The 18,207-nt window shown below is 43.3% G+C and overlaps 2 protein-coding genes and 1 long non-coding RNA gene across 10 annotated transcripts in view; 2 read left to right on the top strand and 1 right to left on the bottom strand.

Moving 5' to 3' along the window:
* The window catches only part of cadm3 (cell adhesion molecule 3), a 94,114-nt gene extending 89,031 nt beyond the window's left edge, over positions 1 to 5,083 (top strand). For all 7 annotated transcript variants that reach the window (XM_034886833.1, XM_034886834.1, XM_034886835.1 and 4 more), the window contains one exon: positions 379 to 5,083. In XM_034886833.1, coding sequence (XP_034742724.1) covers positions 379 to 497 — 119 coding nt within the window. In that variant the 3' untranslated portion in view covers positions 498 to 5,083. The remainder of the gene's footprint in view (positions 1 to 378) is intronic.
* A 1,308-nt stretch (positions 5,084 to 6,391) lies between these two features.
* The window catches only part of kirrel1b (kirre like nephrin family adhesion molecule 1b), an 87,222-nt gene continuing 75,406 nt past the window's right edge, over positions 6,392 to 18,207 (top strand). For both annotated transcript variants that reach the window (XM_034886798.1, XM_034886799.1), the window contains exon 1: positions 6,392 to 6,800. In XM_034886798.1, the coding sequence (XP_034742689.1) occupies positions 6,755 to 6,800 (46 nt within the window). In that variant the 5' untranslated portion in view covers positions 6,392 to 6,754. The remainder of the gene's footprint in view (positions 6,801 to 18,207) is intronic.
* Positions 8,821 to 18,207, bottom strand: part of LOC117953695 — a 12,092-nt gene continuing 2,705 nt past the window's right edge. Inside the window, exons 2-4 of the long non-coding RNA XR_004658656.1 lie at positions 16,096 to 16,103; positions 10,309 to 10,317; positions 8,821 to 8,835 (exon numbers count right to left, since the gene is read on the bottom strand). This is a non-coding gene — a long non-coding RNA (uncharacterized LOC117953695). The remainder of the gene's footprint in view (positions 8,836 to 10,308; positions 10,318 to 16,095; positions 16,104 to 18,207) is intronic.

Genomic DNA, 18,207 nt, shown 5'->3' on the forward strand with positions numbered 1-18,207 from the left:
CCTAGCCCTGACCCATCACAATCAAAATAAAACTCCACATAAAACCTCTTCAAAGAAAAACACCATTTTATTATTTTAACTTTGTGTCTTGTACTGTGTCCACATCCTAAAGAAACCTTTATTACATAGTATTTCAACCACATTAAAGGCAAAAAACTGTTATCAAAAGCACCTGAGGTGATCATTTGGACATCATATTGGAACATCTTGCCATTCCACTCTTTATAACAGTCTCTGGACCTTTGTCATTTTACCGTTCCAGTGGCTTTTACTGCCTCAGCAATCTTATTTCCTCACTTATGTCTCTCTCTCTCTCTCTCTCTCTCTCTCTCTCTCTCTCTCACACACACCATCTCTGTCTTTTTTTTTCTCCCACAGGAACGTATCTGACCCACGAGGCCAAGGGCTCGGATGACGCCCCCGATGCGGACACGGCCATCATCAACGCAGAGGGAGGCCACTCCGGAGCAGAGGATAAGAAGGAGTACTTCATCTAGACAGAGGGGGCGGGAGCAGTGGAGGAAAAGGAGGGAAAGCTGGAGGACGTGGATTAGAGGAGAGGGGAGGAGCAAAGGGGAAAGAAACCTCCATTTGTTTTCACGACTCTTCAGTTCTTCACTTGTTTGGAAGGGATGATGGGAGGGGAGGGAAAGAACTGCAGTTGGGATAAAGTGATGAGTTGAGCTTCAACTGGTACTACCCTCTTTGCATTGATACAGGGAAGTGGGATTTTTGCACTGACACACAGACGAACTGAAGACACACACATACACTCAGACACACACACACACACACACACAAACAAACACACACACACACACACACAGACACATAGACACAGACATGTACATGAGTCAGTTTTGAGGAAAACTCTTCCCAAACAGACTTAATTGCTCGTAGATGTTCCGATTAACAAGCGCGTGTCTCCTGCTGTACTAACACGTCTGAATTATCTCTGAATGACACAATAACACCTTTTTACACAAACATCGTACTTCTAACTGTCAGCGCCTTCCGAAAAAGCTAAATTGTAACTCACATTCCGGCATCCCGAGCTCCGATACTTCACTTCTCACACCTCGCCCAACCTGTCTCCTTCAACATCTCAACCAAAACCATCGGCTCTGCCTCCTCACGTTTCTGTCCTCATTCTTTCCATCTGACAAGGTGGTATCCCTCTGCAAACATTCTACTGGTGGAGGCATCCATCCAAAGCAAATTATTACTGACAAACCTAATCTCCCTCTCTCTCACAGTTTAATCTTTTTATGCCGTCAAACCTTCCCGCATCCTCTCAAACCCTGGTTCAAGCCGTTGAGTTTCCCACAATGCAGCACCACAACATCCAGCACTCATGCAAACATAGCATTCCCGCCTTGCGCTACCAAGCCGAGGGGCTCCAGTATACATATATATAAATATATATATATAGAATTATATAGCATTCTTTTTACATGATGGAAAATCTTTGGTGTGCTGTAAATACTCTCTCTCTCTCTGACCTCTCTCTACCTTCTCTTCTTCTTCTATACCTCTTCTCTTTCTCTACATATCCCTCTCTCCTGTATCTCATACAGTCTGTTACTGCATTACAGTAACTTATATACTCAAAAAAAAGCCTGCCTGTTTTTTATTACATGCGTGGAAATGCAGAGTCAAATCTATCAATATCTGGGGAAAACGTATTAAAAATAATGACAATGATGTTGCGATGAAAACTAACCTTAATTGCAAATATTTGTATGAGGAGTACTGTCCTTCTTCTACTTTTTTTTATTCCTTTTGGTTTGGGGGATTTATGGGAGATTTTCTCTCGTCAGTGTCTCAGTGTGCTACTGTCAGTGTTAACGGTTTACAGTGTCTGTCCAGGAGTCCATACATCGATTTTTTTCCGAGTTGTATTTGGATTTGGAGGTTTAACGTTTTGATTCTATATTTCTTCACCTTTTTTCGTCTGTGTGCCACATTCAGTATCTGCTCCCAAACACTAAACTGTAGCAAAACCTCTGTAGAATGCAGCAGCTTTCGAAAAGGTGTCAAAGTGTTTTGTTCGAGCCTTTCTGGAGTATCACTGCCCGGCACATGTGGACCGCTGGGCTTTTCTTTCCACTGCGCCCTCTGTGAACATCCATCCTGCTCCCTGCAGCAGACTGCTTGTCTTGGCAAATCCACCTGGCACTTAAGTCTTTCAGTAGTGACATCATAACTTCCTTTTGAGAAGCGGGTAGCTCGCTGCTTGAACAAGCTTGCTTGCTTTTCACTACGGGGCTGAACAAGATTGCCTACATGCATTATGACAAACTTCCTGGCAAAAAAACAACCCTTTCTGTTATTGTTTCTTTCTGTGTGTGTGTATGTGTGTGTTATTGCAAGCAGGAATCATATGCTAGCTTAGCAAAAGGTTCCCATAAATGAACAGTGTTTTATAAAGGTTGTGAGTTCGCATTGGAGCTGGCAAGCTCCACTTGGCCCGGCCCGGTTGTGGAAATTTATTGCAATCTAACTAAGAGGCTCTGGGCTCCAAACTGTACACACGCCAAGGTTTGGCTTTGGTGGGCAGAGTGCCCGAGCGGGAGTCTGGGCTCCACTTACACTGAAGAAAGTCATTAAGGAACGTAAAGGTCTTTTTCCCTTCTCCCCCCCACCCGCCGCTCCACTCGTCCATTTCGTTTAATTCTTTAATCAGTCATCTCGTCTGCGTCCTGATCCACCTTCACCCAGTCTCTCCTCCCCTCCTCCCCTCATCCCTTCTTCCCCCTCCTGTCCCTTGCTCCATCTCTGATCTATGCCCGACTCTCCTCCATGCTTTCTCTCTCTCATTCGGTCCTAGACGTACAGTAGAAATAGCGTCTCTCGGTTTCCTGGCGTGCACCGATGGCTCTCTGCAGCACTTTTTGGGCTGTGTTTTAGGAGAGGAATCCATTTGCTGTTGTCAGTCCTTCCCTTAGACAGTGATGTCTGTGATAGTTTTTTGTACACCCTTATTTGGGAACGTTCAGGGATTGTGCTTTTCGTACCTTTCCCCACATTGTTATTATAACCGCAACCTAGCTAGCTGCTTTGACAGAAAGTGGCCCAGCTGGTGTGTCTTTATGCTAGCTATACTACAAAAGGGTACCGCGGCCTGAAGCAGGGTCATCTGCTGTTTTTTTTTCTTTTGTGGAATCTCGGTTTGTGATTTGGGGTGGCGCTGTAGTAAACTTGGCTCAAACAGTGCTCCTTTGGAGACTGCTTTGACATGCACGGGAAAACGTTAAACCAACCAAGGTCAATATTTTGAAAAAAAATTCAAACCGTTGCTTGTCCAGTGTTTACTCTGCAATACTCTTCAGCTTTACACAGTTTTCATGCCTGCAGACCAGAGGATGGCTTTGTCTCACGGAGCTTAGTGAAGAGTAACCTTTGATTTGTACTTAACCCTAGTCCAATTCTGCTGTGTGAACAGAGAAAAGGAATACCGGCCTCATACTCAATAAAGTGTAGTGTCTTTTAAAAACTAATGGACCTGTATTTGCCTGTAATTTATCGTCCTGTCCTTCGTGTTAGTTAATGTGCTAGCATGTAGCTTGCATGAGAAAAAGGTTGGAAATGTAGATAGTGTTGGAGATAAGAGGTGCCGACAAGAATCTCTCCAGAGACGAGAGCGGCGGCCTGCTGTCCTCTGATCTGCAAACATACGCCACGTCCCAGTTCAACCTGCCTGTACCTCCTCAACACAGCTGTTCCCTAGATACACTGGAAAAAGGCCACAAAATGAATACAAGGTGCTTTTTTTGCTTGTAATAAGCAATAAGTGTAAAAATCTGCCAATGGAACACATGGAAATTCACTCGATAAGATTTTTTTTGAAATAAAATGAAAGAAGATGATATTCAAACAAGATGATTCATCTTTTTACAAATAACACAGCGGCTTAAAAACTGTATAAGATGTTGAAAAAGCTTTTTTCATCTGAGATCTGATTCATAACGAGATGTCTTCATTACTCTTTCATTAAACGAGATATCTAAGATGCATCGTCTAAAACAAAGTCCCTGCGTCTCACTGAAATATCACTGGTTAACTGATTATCTTTTATTAAGTGGTGTTAGATATTTTGTCTAGAAATTAGATGAATTTACTTGTTTTTTTGCAGTGTAACTGATGAAGACTTAATGGAGACTTATTCTGCTTTCCCCCCCACCACTACAACGTTAAACCTATGTAGGGGTACAATAGCGTTGAATTGGGACGTGCAGTCAGTCCCGTTCATATTTAATTGCATCGATGCAGTAATGACTAGCTGTCACCAGATGCCAGCAAACAGCAGCTTCTCTTTACCCCCCCCCCCCCCCAATTCCACTCTCATCAACTCCTCTTCAGGCAGTTGCACACTCGCTGCCAGTCATTGCTTTGTTTTGGTAGTAAAAACAAATTGATTTTTAAATTATGTTTTGTAAAAGGTGTGCATACTCTTCAAAATATTACTTTCAGTTGAAGTGTTAATCATTTTCTTGTCTCTTCTTTTCAATTAGATTTTCCAAAGCTTGGAGGTTAGAAATGTATTTTTTTTTCCCGTATTTTATTGTTTCAACAACCATTTTTCTACAATTTCATGTATATAGTGTTGCCTTTACTGGATACTCTTACAGGCGCACCCAATACACACTTTGCACACACATCCACACACATATCTGTATATGCACGGCAGGCATGTGATCTGTGTATTTGTACATATGTGTGTGTTTGTGTATGAGTGTGAGGCGTGTAGTAATTGACCCAAGCAGACTCCGGAGACACTCTTATGTGTTGCAGTCACACACAAAAAATTTTCTTATTTGAATGACTAAAACAACTTCCTTGCTTTCAGACTTATTATTTTGGGTGACAAGTCTTCCTTTTGAATAAATATCCATATCACATGAGAACAGTGCTGTCATGTATGTTCATTTGTACTATGGCTGATGATGTCATCAAGGCGAGACCCAACCGCATGCTGTGGTGGGTTTGCATCTGTTGGATGTTCATACAGTATTTGTTTTGTTTTTTTGTCAAAATACCAGTTCAGTTGTTGACTTCAATAAACATGCATTTGGGTTAATTTCCCCTGTCTTGTCATTGGTTCTTCTTGTTCAGAAACTTTCAAAATCAGATCAAATACGGAAATGTTCCTCCAGAGAGTGATCTGTTTTCTGCTAGTCTACCAGGATCATCGCAGATGTTTCGTGTGTTGTCGTTATCTACAATTACCTACAGTTACCTGGCAAAGCATTTTTCTTTCAAATGTTTAGAAACTGTGAAATGCTTGCTATTGGGGTGAATTGTTGTGTCTTTGTAAATTATAGAATGTGGTCTAGACCTCCTCTATCTGTAAAGTGTCCAGAGAAAACGTCTGTAATAATTTGATACTATAAATAATGAGAAAAGCAAGAACAAAGACAGATATGCCCGCACTTCATGTAAAATAAACCAAACACTTCTTCCTTTGGTAGAAAATGGTATGTGTTTACGAAGGGCCCTGTTACCCTTAGAAACAAGCTTAAGGAAAAACTAGGTTTTCCGGGCCCTTAAAGCTTAAGTGAGGAACTTTTTTTTATTAATAAATGTCGGTTACATTAACCTCACTGTCAATTGAGTTGCTACAAAGCTAATTAAGACTAATCAGCTCTACACAGCTCTCTTTGTAATTCTCAGTATGGTTATGTTCAGAAGATTATGAGATTAAGGTGCCGATGAGTTTCACGTGCAGAAACTCTAGTGAAGATAAAAACGTAATGTTTTTTTTAATCCTCAGTGTCCTCCTTGGTTACAAGCAACTGTGTGGAAGGGGGGGGGGGGGGGGGGGGGGGGGGGGGGGGGGGGTGCTGTGCGCAGTAACGTAGTGCTTGTATCATGTGGACTCACCCACAGTGTTGTCATTACTTAGAATTCCTCATGGGGAGACAGAAACTACGCACTTAAGATTTAAGACGTGTTTGTCCCAGAACAACAGTAAGCTTTCATAAGGAAGTTTTAATTAAAAAAAAATTAAAAAAGCTAAAACTACCACTCTGTGCATTCCATGAAATATAGGAGAATATACCTGAATGTTTGTCAAAAAGGAATCTAATTGGTCCTTGTAATAATGCCATAATTGAACTTGTAGGACTTTCATCTAAATGTTATAAAAGATTTACAATCATTCCCTACCTACCTACAGAACATTCTGTCTTTTTAATGTGCACTCATTTTTATAAAAGTTTTGAAGCACGTGATCTTTGAAGTTTTCCTTTTCCAGGCGCAGTTCCAGTTGCGCCCGCTGCAGCGCCCTCTCCTGTCTGCGGAGTCCTGGAGCGGAGAGGTGTGGAGGAAGGAGGGGGTGTGCTCTACTGATTGTATGAGAGGAGAGTGGCAGAGAGAGAGAGAGAGAGAGAGAGAGAGAGAGAGAGAGAGAAAGAGAGAAAGAAAAGAGGGAGAGTGGAATTCAGTCCTGTTTAAATGGAAATCTAGAGCGCAGAGAGGAAAAAGAAGGCAGACAGAGAAAGCAAGAAAGAGAGCAGATCAATAAAAAAAGTGGAGACAGATTTATTTTACGCACGGGAAAAAAGCACCAAACGAGGAGAAGAAAGGAAAGGTGGGAAAAAGGCATCAATTTTTTTTTCTACTAAATGTGGCTTTTTTTACTCTCATGATTCCAAGAGGATTCCAGTTGACTTGAGCCGCTCGGGAGGGATTGATGGTGTCTTTTCGGGGAAGCAGAGCCGAGGGGAGGAATCTGAATGCGCTCGGCTGAACCATGCCAGCCCTGTGGATCATAACATTGGCCATCACTTTTAACCAAGGTGAGAGATGTTTAAACACACTCTGTCTAAACTGACAACAGCAGAAAGTTTCTTTTTAATGCCCCCAATTTTCTCTTCCTTTCCACTTCCTCTCCACCGCGTTCGCCTGCGCGGTGCGGGTGTCTTACTTACTGTCTGCGCTGCCAGTGCATGTGTTTGTGAGTCTACATGTCTGGCAACGTGCGCGCGCGCTTGATGGTGTGTTAATGTGTTATGAAGGGAAAAGAGTCATGGGGTGTTCAGGGTCCTTCCTCTGCTGGTGGGAAATATGTGATTTAGAGTGCGGACATAACGGTCCAGACGCGTTGCGTTCATTTTCCTTCAATCCCACGTTCATGAGAAAGATGTGGAGCATCTGCACAGGCATGGCTTTGACGTGACCTTTGAAACGCATGAACGGATAGATTTGGTTGACACAAACACGCGCAGTGTGGGTCAAAAGAGGATGTGTTATAAGCACGAATACACGCACGCACTCTCTCTCTCTCTCTCACACACACACACACACACACACACAATGCGCATAGCCAGCCAGCCAGGGGATGATTGATGAGGCGAGGATCCAGTGCACAGTCTGGTCACCGGGCTTTGACATGAGTCACACTGGATCAATTTCCAACACACACACGTGCGCGCGCACACACACGCATATGCGGCACGCACGCGCCAGGCACGTGCAGTCCTTCAAACTCAAAGGTGCGCGTGGTTACGCGCGTGTGCGTGCGTGTAAAGACCATTGCAAGTGTACTTCGAGATAGAAACGGCCTGTTTCTGTTTGTGTGTGTGTGTGTGTGTGTGTGTGAGAGAGAGAATAGAGACCAGTCCTCTTAGCATGCAGGTAGAGTCCGGCTGCTCATGGCCGCCCGCGCGGCCCCACCGCAAACGTGCAGGTGCCAAGAAAAATTCATATTTTACCGAAAAGACAGAGACATATTCACTGGACTGGAGGAGAGCCCCATTACTAATATTAATGTCCCTATTTATCGATCACGTTGATAGATGGCCCTCTTACTCTGTCTCTCTCTCTGTCTCCCAATACACACACACACACACACACACACACACACACACACACACACACTTCAGTGGGAGAGAGGACGAGTGTGCGTTTGTGGTCAGTCAGGGCTCCAAAGACAGAGGTGATTAATTGAGATGGCAGGGGATGTGAATAGTTCAACTGTGTATGTATGTGTGTGTGTGTGTGTGTGTGTGTGTGTGTGTGTGTGTGTGTGTGTGTGTGTGTGTGTGTGTGCCTGCTTTAGCACCTGAGTCCCCAGTGCCGCAGGCCGCTAGTGTGATGAACCACAGACGGTGATGTGCCCAGACAGACAGTCAGAGGAGCAGAGCTCACCACCTGAGTAGAGTAGAATAGATTATTAATATTGCTTTACACAATAAAGTCAAATATAGTGATACACTGGTGTAAATGTGCAAATGTCTGCAAAACATTTGAGCCTCGTGGATTAACAAATGGAGGATTTTGTCTTTCGATGAGAATACAGAAGTACATAATGTATCAGTGTTTGATAATTTGATCTCAATCTATCATTGTTCAGGGGAGCTCAGATTAATTAGGGCTAAAGCTACTGAGTGTCGGTTGTAGTTGGATAAAAGAGAGAGTAAAGCAGATTAGCAAAGTTTGATTATTCTAGCTATAGAGCATCAAACAGAACAAAACAAAGCATTTCGAAAGAGAAAAGAACAAGACCGAAATCAGAACAGAACAAAGAAGAACAAAGCAGAGCAGAAGAAACACAGATGAGAACAGAGCAAGGACTGAACGAACGGGCCGAACAAATGAGATCAGAAGAGAAGGACCAGAAACAGCACAGTCAAGGAAGAGAAGAGAAGAACAGAGCAGAAACAAACCCGAGATCGAACATCACAGCAAACACGATAAACACAACAGAACTAATCTTTATCGATGATGTCTCATTTCCGGGATTGTTTTAGTGTCGCCGGAAATTCCGCCGGATGTCCGTCACCTTCCTCTTTTCTTTGTGTTGGCGATTCACGAGGATATGGTTCACTGCTCCTCAGATCTCTGCAGGGTAACTCCAGACAGCTAGCTAGACTATCTGTCCAATCTGAGTTTCTTGTTGCAACTTTTAACATACACGTTCCACCAAAACCAATTCCTTCCTTAAGCTGTGTCGCAGAGGCACCGGGGTTCTGTCCGGCGCTTTTACAATTGTGATTGGTTTAAAGAAATTAAAGAAATTTTCCTCCCATCCCAGAATGCTGTGTGGACTAGCCAGACCGTCCTCTGCAGCGCTGTAGAGGAAGGTCTGCCAGAACCAACAGAGAAGCTGTGAAGCAGATCACAGTAGAGGAGAGATAGAGAAAGAGCAGAGAACGGAGGAGAGCAGCGGAGCAGTGTCTCCCGCTGAGCCAGTGTAAGCCTGTAAATGTGATCAGATGAAATCCGTCTCCTACATGTAGCAGCTGCAGCCTAATGTGTGTTTAGTCTGTTTGGAGTCGTCCAGGTGTCTTCAGCCTGCTCTGCTCTGCCGACAGCTCCGACTGTCTCCCTCTGACTTACTGCTCAGTCCAGCAACCCAACACAGGCCCTCTACATCTCTGTGTGTTTGACCGCGCGTGTGCCATCCTCTATAATTGCAGTTGGGCCCATGTATGTGTATGTGTATATTTGTGCGTGCATGTGTGAGTCCAATGCGGCGTGTTGCCACTGTGATCCGACACTGTGCTGCCAGCGCACGGGCTGTTTCCCAGAGTCGATTCTTGAACAGCACTTTTGCCTGAGCTGAACATTTTCGCAGCCTGGTCATGCAAGCAAAGCAAGCAAAGCAATTCTTGCACTGCAAGCACCTGTCCCATCTCTTTGCTCTCTCTCTTTCCCATACACACACACATACACACACACACACACACACACACACACACACACACACACACACACACACACACACACACACACTCGCACACAAGCATGCACACACAGAGATTTACTTTTTCTCCCTTTTCTCCCCCCTCCTCCTCACTCTTTTCTCTCCCGTCACAAGAATAGAGCACAGGCGCAGATGTAAAGAGACAGCCCAAAAGACAGAGAGATGGAGGCAGAGAGAGACGAAGAAAGGAAGAGACAGCGGGGCTGGGTCCTAATCTGTTGACAAGGGGGGATGTTTGAGGATAAACAGAGGCAGAGCAGGAGTGCTCAGGAAGCACGGAGAAAGAGAGAAAGAGACAGAGAGAGAGAGAAAGGAGGCCATATTGGCATGAGTCTCTTCTTCAACAGCAACCCATCTGGACCATCAATGTTTGATAGTTTACATCAGCACAGGTTTACTCCAAAACGGGCTCCAGGGGCATTGGAGGATCCTCTGAAAGGTCTCTTAAGATGTAGGAAGAATTGCTGAGCCAAATTCTTGAGAACCTTTCACCTCTCATCCAAAACATCTTCAAAATCTGAAGCAAGATGCCTTTGACTCAGCACTTGTAGATACACCATGACTTGGATTACCCCAAGACTTTACTGATTTCATACCACTTGTTCTAACTCTAAGTGTCTCTACGTGACGGATTGTAAGACATTGATAATTAGGTTTAAGCTCCCCACTGTTGGTCTAAAAACCAAAAACATTTACAGCATGCCCAGATCTGGAAAAATGTGACTCACTTGCACGTTTTTTATTTCTGTTTAAAGAACCTATGTTCATAATGTACTATATTAAACCTCACCAGCACGACCTCATACGGGAAGTCTTGGACACATTAGTGTCTATATTGGAAGATAAGAGTAATTATATAAAGTCTAACTAATTCAGTGATTTTGCCAGAAGATACCTACTGTTGCATGGGTGGATTAACCTCTAGTGACACCCTCTCCCACCACCACCTCTCTGTGCATTGTGCATGCACCCTGGGGCTTTTACATAAGTAGACAAATGAAACTGATATGGGCCACAGGAGCGTAATGTAACTTTTTGTACACTAGTGTTTTTAATAGGGCCCTACTCTCAGGTCATGTTCAGATCAACAAAAGCCATGCATGCCCCCTCCTTTTTATTTAAAAATACTGCAGTTACTGTACATAGTGTTTTTTCTAGTCTTAACAACTACTCTTTTACAAAGTAATCATCGTTGACATATTATAGACTGGTTGACCCCCTGATTATAGGATCAGCATTCACACACCGAGGCATCAGGAACATCGGGAGAAATTCCGTGTTCCGGATTCAGGGTTCCCAAGGAAACTTCTACACATAGACAGAGATTTGGGGGGTATGCAGGGGATATGCCCCCCCCCCCCCCCAATATTCAGAAAAAGTATCTTTGTCCCCCCTGAAAAAAGTATGAAAGACAACCTACTCCCCAAAACAGGGAAAAGTACCGGTTTAGGGGACTCACATGTATGCATCTTTCTTACCTGTAAAAGAGTGTTTTCCACCCTTTCAGATGCCCCTAAAATGGAGCATACCATCTTAATGCAGTGCATGTCTTTTAATTTCTCTCATTCTCAAAAATGAGACAAAATGAAGCAGTACAATTCAAGTGCAGTCGCAAATTTTCAAGAACCATCTGACGGGAAACAATAAAAGAAATATAAAGTTTACTTGTGCTACACAAATAGATGCATACAAATTCACCAGAATGCAAGATATTAAGTGTCTGACACTCAAACGTTTTTATGGGGGAGTTGTGTCTCACAGTCCTTCAAACATAGATGCAGGAGGGGGGCCAAGGCATGCAGAGACAAAACAAATGCAAGATGGTCTGTGAAAGAAAAGAGTAAGCTTTTGCTAAACCAAAACGTTACGTCATCCAGCAAAGGAAAAATAAGAATCAAGGCCCCACTTGAACTCTCGCTGCTGTTCAACGTACAAAGCTACGGAACACATTCTTCTTGGTGGATCTTATCATCTGAAACATCACTGATGGGCTTTTCTTGCATGAGCAGCCTCAGGATGAATCAAACCCCCAGCCTGGGTCATTAGTGCCCCACTGTACTGATCGTGCTCTCTAATGAAATGTAAAAGGTTGACTGACTCTGTTGCTCTAATTGGGTGTAGAGAAGAAAAAAATCCACTTCAATAAAAACGCTGAAAGATAACAAAGAATGGCATGACACGAGAGCAGACCGCATTGTGTGGAGTTGTGTGTGTGTGTGTGTGTGGGGGGGGGCTCATCCCAAAGCCCTGCAGTAGGCTACCTGACAGATCTGATATCCTTGTGGCGAGGGAAGCGTAATCTGAGGCGACAAAGAAACAGCAATTAAAAGAAAGAAACAAAAGAACCGCCACAATTAGTCCACCACTTAATTCACCATGATGCCCTGATAATCTAGTAATCTGCAGATTCCCCCTTCCCTCCCCTGTGTTGGTGTGTGTGTGTGTGTGTGGGAGTGAAAGAGCACGCAGTACGCAGATCCTAACAGAGAGCGGCAACTGGTATTAGGTCTGACAGCCGTCAATCTGGTCGATATGTCAGACTGAATGACAGAGGAGGAGTAGTGGACCGGGAGGAAGAGAAGACATGCGAAGAACTAGAATAGAAAGAAAGTAAAGATAAACTTTATTGTCCCAGAGGAAATTTGTCTTGGGCAAGAAGCGCTGACAACAGCATTATAATTCATACAGTTTGTCACAGACAGTACACTACTTGACAATATATTACATGAAAGAGGAAGAAGGAGAAGACTTTGACTTTTGATGTTCTATTATGAAACATCTCCCCAATAAAAAACACTGTTACAACTAAATTACAACCTATACACCTAAAATCAACCGATTATTCATCCATATACTCACCAATTCTCACTCGCGCATCCACACATGCATGTGCTACAACCACCCACTGAGATACTAAGACAAAGGAAAAAAACAAGGGAAAAAAACTCTTTTTAAACTGTATATAACTTTTCATAAACACACAACAACCAAGTCCCCATATCCATGTACAATAATCAATACACAGTAAAACATGATAAAGCAGTTTTCATTTAGTGCTGCCCCATTATTCTGTAATAGTTTATATACATACTGCATAGACGAGCACAAGACTAGCTTTTCCGTTTAAGTTTCCCAATATTTCTGTTAATCCAAAAACGGAAAATTCTGTAGATTGCAAAGTAGAAGAGAGCAGAAGCAGAGATGGAGGGAGAACACAATAATAGAGGAAGAGCAATAAAAAAGAAGAAGGAGGCTTCAGGGGCTAAGCTGAGACCTGAGGAATGCAGAAAGGAAAAGAAGAGGAAGAAGCAAATGGTGGTTAAAGAGGAGGAGTGGAAGTTTGATGCTAGGGACCGGGAGGAGTAGATGAGAAGGGCGGAGACAAACAATGATAAGGACAAGAGAGGAAATTGGGTAAGAAGGAGGGAAGGAAGGCAGCAGAGAGGCGAGGTCAGAGGTGGGCATCGGACATTTCCATACCTGTACCAATGCATAAACCGGACTTCAATGCATTTTCTAAACTATACATTACACATTATGGCACAAATCCTTTTATGTGTTTTTCCCTGTCTCTGTGTAACGTACAGGTTTTCTGCCTGCCTCTATGAAATGTTACATTAAACGGCCAATCATAAGCATTATTAGATCGCAGTAGGAGAATGCTGAATGCTGATTGGCCCACTGACGCTGATAAGATTTAGGTATTGAAATTGGGTATTGAATGAGGATACTGGATACTTTAGAGCCAACACGGTCGGTCTCTAAAAAGTTTTGAATTTGGAACCCTGCTTTAGTCGGGGGGGGGGGGAGACAAAGAAGGGAGGAAGCATTAATGGAGTGAGGGCAGAAGGAGCCGTTAGAGAAAGATGAAGAAAAATGTTTGTTCTTATGCTGTGGCAAAGCAGATGTATTTTTTGTCATGCCAATAAAGCTATATGAAATTGAAATTGAAAAAAATTTGAAAACGAGGGATAGTGACGGAGGAAGAGAGCAGAATTAGGGAGTAGAGATTTATGTGTAAAGGAGGATGGAGCGAGGGAGTAGGAAAGAAGAACAGACAAAGTAAAGTAAAGGAGGGCAGTAAAGAGGAGGTGAATGGTCAGAGGAAGTGTGGAGACAGATGGAGGAAACAGTAGAGGTGAAGGGGAAAAGGACAAAGAATGGAGGAGAAAGAAGACAGCAGGATGAAGAGAGGAGAGTAAATTGGATTGGAAGACATCAGAGGAGTGAAAGAGGAAGATGGAGGGAATTCTGAAGGAGAAGAAAAGAAAGGAGCGTAAAGGAAGAGAGCAGGGTTGAGGAGTACAGATTTATGTTTGGCAAAGGTTGAAGTGAAGGCTCAGGAAAATGAAGTGGATTAGAGGAGACAAGAAAAGAGGGTGAGAACAAGGAGACATTTGGAGGAGGAGGAGGAGGAGGAGTGAAATAGGAAGATGGAAGAAATACTGATGGAGAAAAAAAGAAAGGAGAGTAAAGGAAGAGAGCAGGGTTGGGAAGCACAGTTTGACAAAGGTCGGAGCGTGTACAAATAGAGAAGTAGATCAGAGGAAAGAAAAAAAGAGTGGAGAAAAAAGAAGGTGAGAACCAGTAGATATTTGTAGGAGGAGGATGAGCGCAAAGGAGTGAAAGAGGAAGATTAAGGAAATACTAAAGGAGAAAAAAAGAAAAGAAAGTAAAGGAGGAGAGCAGGGTTGGGGAGCACACATTTATGTTTGGCAAAGGATGGAGCAAAGGAGCAGAATAATAGAGAAGAAGATCAGAGGAGAGAGAAAAAGAGGCTGAGAACTGGGAGATATTTGGAGGAAGAGAAGAGCAGAGGAGTGAAAGAGGCAGATGGAAGAAAGACTGAAGGGGAATAAAAAAGGAGAGTAAAGGAGTAAGAGAGCAGGGTTGGGGAGCACAGATAGGCAAAGGCAGGCGCAAAGGAACAGGAAAATAGAGAAGTGGATCAGAGGAGAGAAAGAAAACAAGGGTGAGAACCGGGAGAAATTTAGATACTGAAGGAAAAAAGGAAAGGGGAGTAAAGGATCAGAGGAGAAAATAAAAAAAACAGTGAGAACCGGGAGAGATTTGGAGGAGGATGATGGCAGAGGAATGAAGGAAGAAAAAGAAAAGAGAGTAAAGGAGTAAGAGAGCAGGGTTGGGGAGCCAGATTGGCAAAGGCAAGCGCAAAGGAGCAGGAAAATAGAGAAGAGGATCAGAGAGGAGAAAAGAGGGTGAGAAATTTGGAAAGGAAAAGGAAGAAGAAGGGAGATGCAGGAGTGAAATGCAGAGGAGGAGTGGGAGCGAACAGAGTGAGGGAGGAGGGGAGCAGAGATTTATGTGTGGAGAGGGTTGCAGCGAGGGAGCAGAGGGAACCAGCCAGGCCTGTTATAGATGGGGCTCTCCTGGGAGAGCACGGCCGGGAGTTTTCCAGGCATTTCCAGCATATTTCACTGCTGGTCCAAGCAGCACGCTGCAATGCACAGAGCTCCACCCCCGACAGAGTCCCCAGTGCTAAAAAGTGGCTCTCTTTTCTCTGCATGAGTATATTCAATAAAAGCGATAAAAGGCCAAAAGTAACCCTTCTTAGCCTTTCTGGAAGGGAATGTGAGAAACCAAACTGGCCATGCTCTCCAAGGAGATGCTTTCAAAGAAATGCAGACATCAAGCATGGGAGCGCCTCCTTTTATACGAGGAAAAAAATGTCAACAAAAAGGGCTGCGAGATCAAATAAACTGTGAGTGTGGAGGTAGTTTATGGTTCTGCTTCTCCCTCGCTCTGTTTCTTTGTCTGCCTGTGTTTTCTCCCGCTTGCTTGCTGTCTGAGATTCTCATGTGTGGATGGTAGAGAGAACAATTGAAAGGCCCTCCTACATGAAATCCATTCAGAGACATCTTGAGGATTAAGAATGAGAAATTGTCCGGCACAGTAAATTGTATCAATCTGATCCATTACAAGATCGCTGGCACAAGGTCTTCCCTTTTGTCTTTGCCCTGGATTATGCATGTTGCTCAATATCTGCAAGTGTTTGTGTGTGTGTGTGTGTGTGTGTGTGTGTGTGTGTGTGTGTGTGATTTCATAATTCCATACATTATGTAACACTGTAATGCAAATCCCATGTCATCAAAGAAACAATGAAGTGATTACTTAAGGGACAGAATGTTGACAGTTGACTATCAGGGCTGGGTGCTCGACCCACTCAATTGTGTCACAGAGGGCCATCATCATCATCCTCACTTCAAATCTATTTTTTTAAAGATTTTTTTGGGGGCCATTTTAGGCCTTTATTTTTATAGGACAGCTGAAGACATAAAAAAGGGAGAGGGGGGGGGATGACATGTAGCAAAGGGCTGAAGGTTGGAGTCAAACCTAGGTAGACCTCTAGGTATGTGCGCACGCTCTACCGAGTAACCTACCCAGGCAACCCGCTGCACAGTTTCTGGCCCTCACAGTACTGTACAACTCAAAAAAGATAAAGGCAAACCCCCCCCCCCCATCCCCCAAAAAATGTGCAAGCTGTAAACTGGCATCAAATGTTAAGTAATGTTGCAGATTTCAATCAAAATTTTGCCAATTTTAGTCTTTTCTATTTTGACAATTGCTCTTATATGGCAACTTATTGTATATCTTTAATTTCGTTGATGATTGAAAATAAGTTTTTTTTTTTTTTTTTAAATACATTTATATTTCTCAGAGTAAGGTATTAAAGTATTATAAATATTGTAATGGTGCCAAATTAAGGTATTGTACTGTATATGCATAAAAGTATAACATCAATTTATACATTTTATATAATTAAAATTAAATAAATTAAATATTAAAAAACTAAGTAAGCAATTACAACTACAATAAACTCAATATATAAAACAAATTAATTAAAAGTTGAGATTTGTCAGCTGCCACCCTGAACCACATCATTCAGTACCGACCATAAAGACATTACCGTAACATATAAAGTCATTCCTTTCATCCTCGTCTAACCAGGCAGTTAGTAATTCTATAAAGACAGAATATCTTACTCAAACTAAAGCTCTGTTAAAGTTTGTAATATTTATTACTTTCTCTTATGAAAATCCCATGTGTGACGATCATAATCCTAATTTTCAACACCCTACAGACCCAGTATCCACTGGCTCCACTTTCACTTTATTTAACATTTAGCGCCTTCCAATCTGTCCCATGGAGGCTTTTCCAAACTTATTTCTCTTATCAGAAACTGAACTTGTGTAACCAAATGATTTAATTGCGTGGGCGAAACAACCACGTTACATCTTTTTTCTTTTTTGAAGTCTTAATATATCCCTCTATCTTGTTCATTTTGTTTCCTTTGGTGGATTTTAAACAGTGATAAAAGAAGCAGCAGCGATTTAAAGATGGAGATGGACAACATGATTACGGATGATGAAAGTCGGCATCCATCACCACCCACTCTGTTTGTGTTTCCATCCTCCCTCTGTCTGTCTATCTGCCTGTTCCTCCTCTCTCCACTCTTATGTTTTAATGTAAGTCGATAACTATCAGCGACTGATAACACCCCGGGCTCCGCTCCGCTTGGCGGGGCTCGATGAGGCGAGGAGAAGGGAAGGCGAGTACTGTGTGAGGTGGTGGTGGTGGTGGTGGGGGGGAGGGGTGGAGGTGACACTATCTCCCCTCAGTGAAGCCTGATATGCCCGGGTGCAGGGGAGATAAGCGAGCAGCACTCGGCGGAGACGCGGGACGGTGACGTCACGCTGCTTGTCTCTCGTTCCCGAAGCGCTAAATAAAGGTATGGCGTCACAGATGGAGATTATGTCACAGGGAGATTTGTCATTGTTCTTGAAGGGAGAACAGACAGAACAGTGAGTGTGTTTTCCATTGAGGGTGACTCTACAATATCACACACCTGGCAGTGTGTGATATTTTGGTTGGTTGGTCCAGCATGCAAAATATCAGGATTATTATTATTTACATCTGTGCTTTTCCTACTGTGACATGTCAAAATGTCTTCCACAAAAAAGGTCTGCTGAACATGAGGGACACAATGGAAGTTAACCCGCAAGGGGAACCATTAAAGTTTAGAATTTGGTTTTCGGTTAAGGTTATGTCTATATCCTCAACGTTCCACTTCTGGGATCGCTCCATTGCCGATGGTAATTCTGCTGGATTTCCCTCATTTAGGTCGGATATCCGTTACATCCCGTTCCTTTGTGTTGGCGTTCTAAACTATGGTTAACTGCTCCTCAGATCTGTGCAGGATCTCTTTTGCAGCAGCATCACGGCCTTTCCTGGTGCCTACCACCGCCAATGACTGTTGTGATTGGTTTAAAGAAATGGCAATAAGCCAGAGCCCGTTTTTCTCCCATCCCAGAATAATTGGGGACTACAGACCTCCCTCTGCAGCGCTGTGGAGGAAGGTCTGGCAGTGAATGAGACAATGGTTATGATTAATCTCTAAGGAATTTGTGTAACTCGATGCAACATGAAAACAAAAATGTGATTGTGTGTGTGTGTGTGTGTGTGTGAGGGGGGGGGGGGGG

Source organism: Etheostoma cragini, chromosome 12 (genome assembly GCF_013103735.1).
Source record: "Etheostoma cragini isolate CJK2018 chromosome 12, CSU_Ecrag_1.0, whole genome shotgun sequence".
In the NCBI taxonomy this organism is placed as follows: Eukaryota; Metazoa; Chordata; class Actinopteri; order Perciformes; family Percidae; genus Etheostoma; species Etheostoma cragini.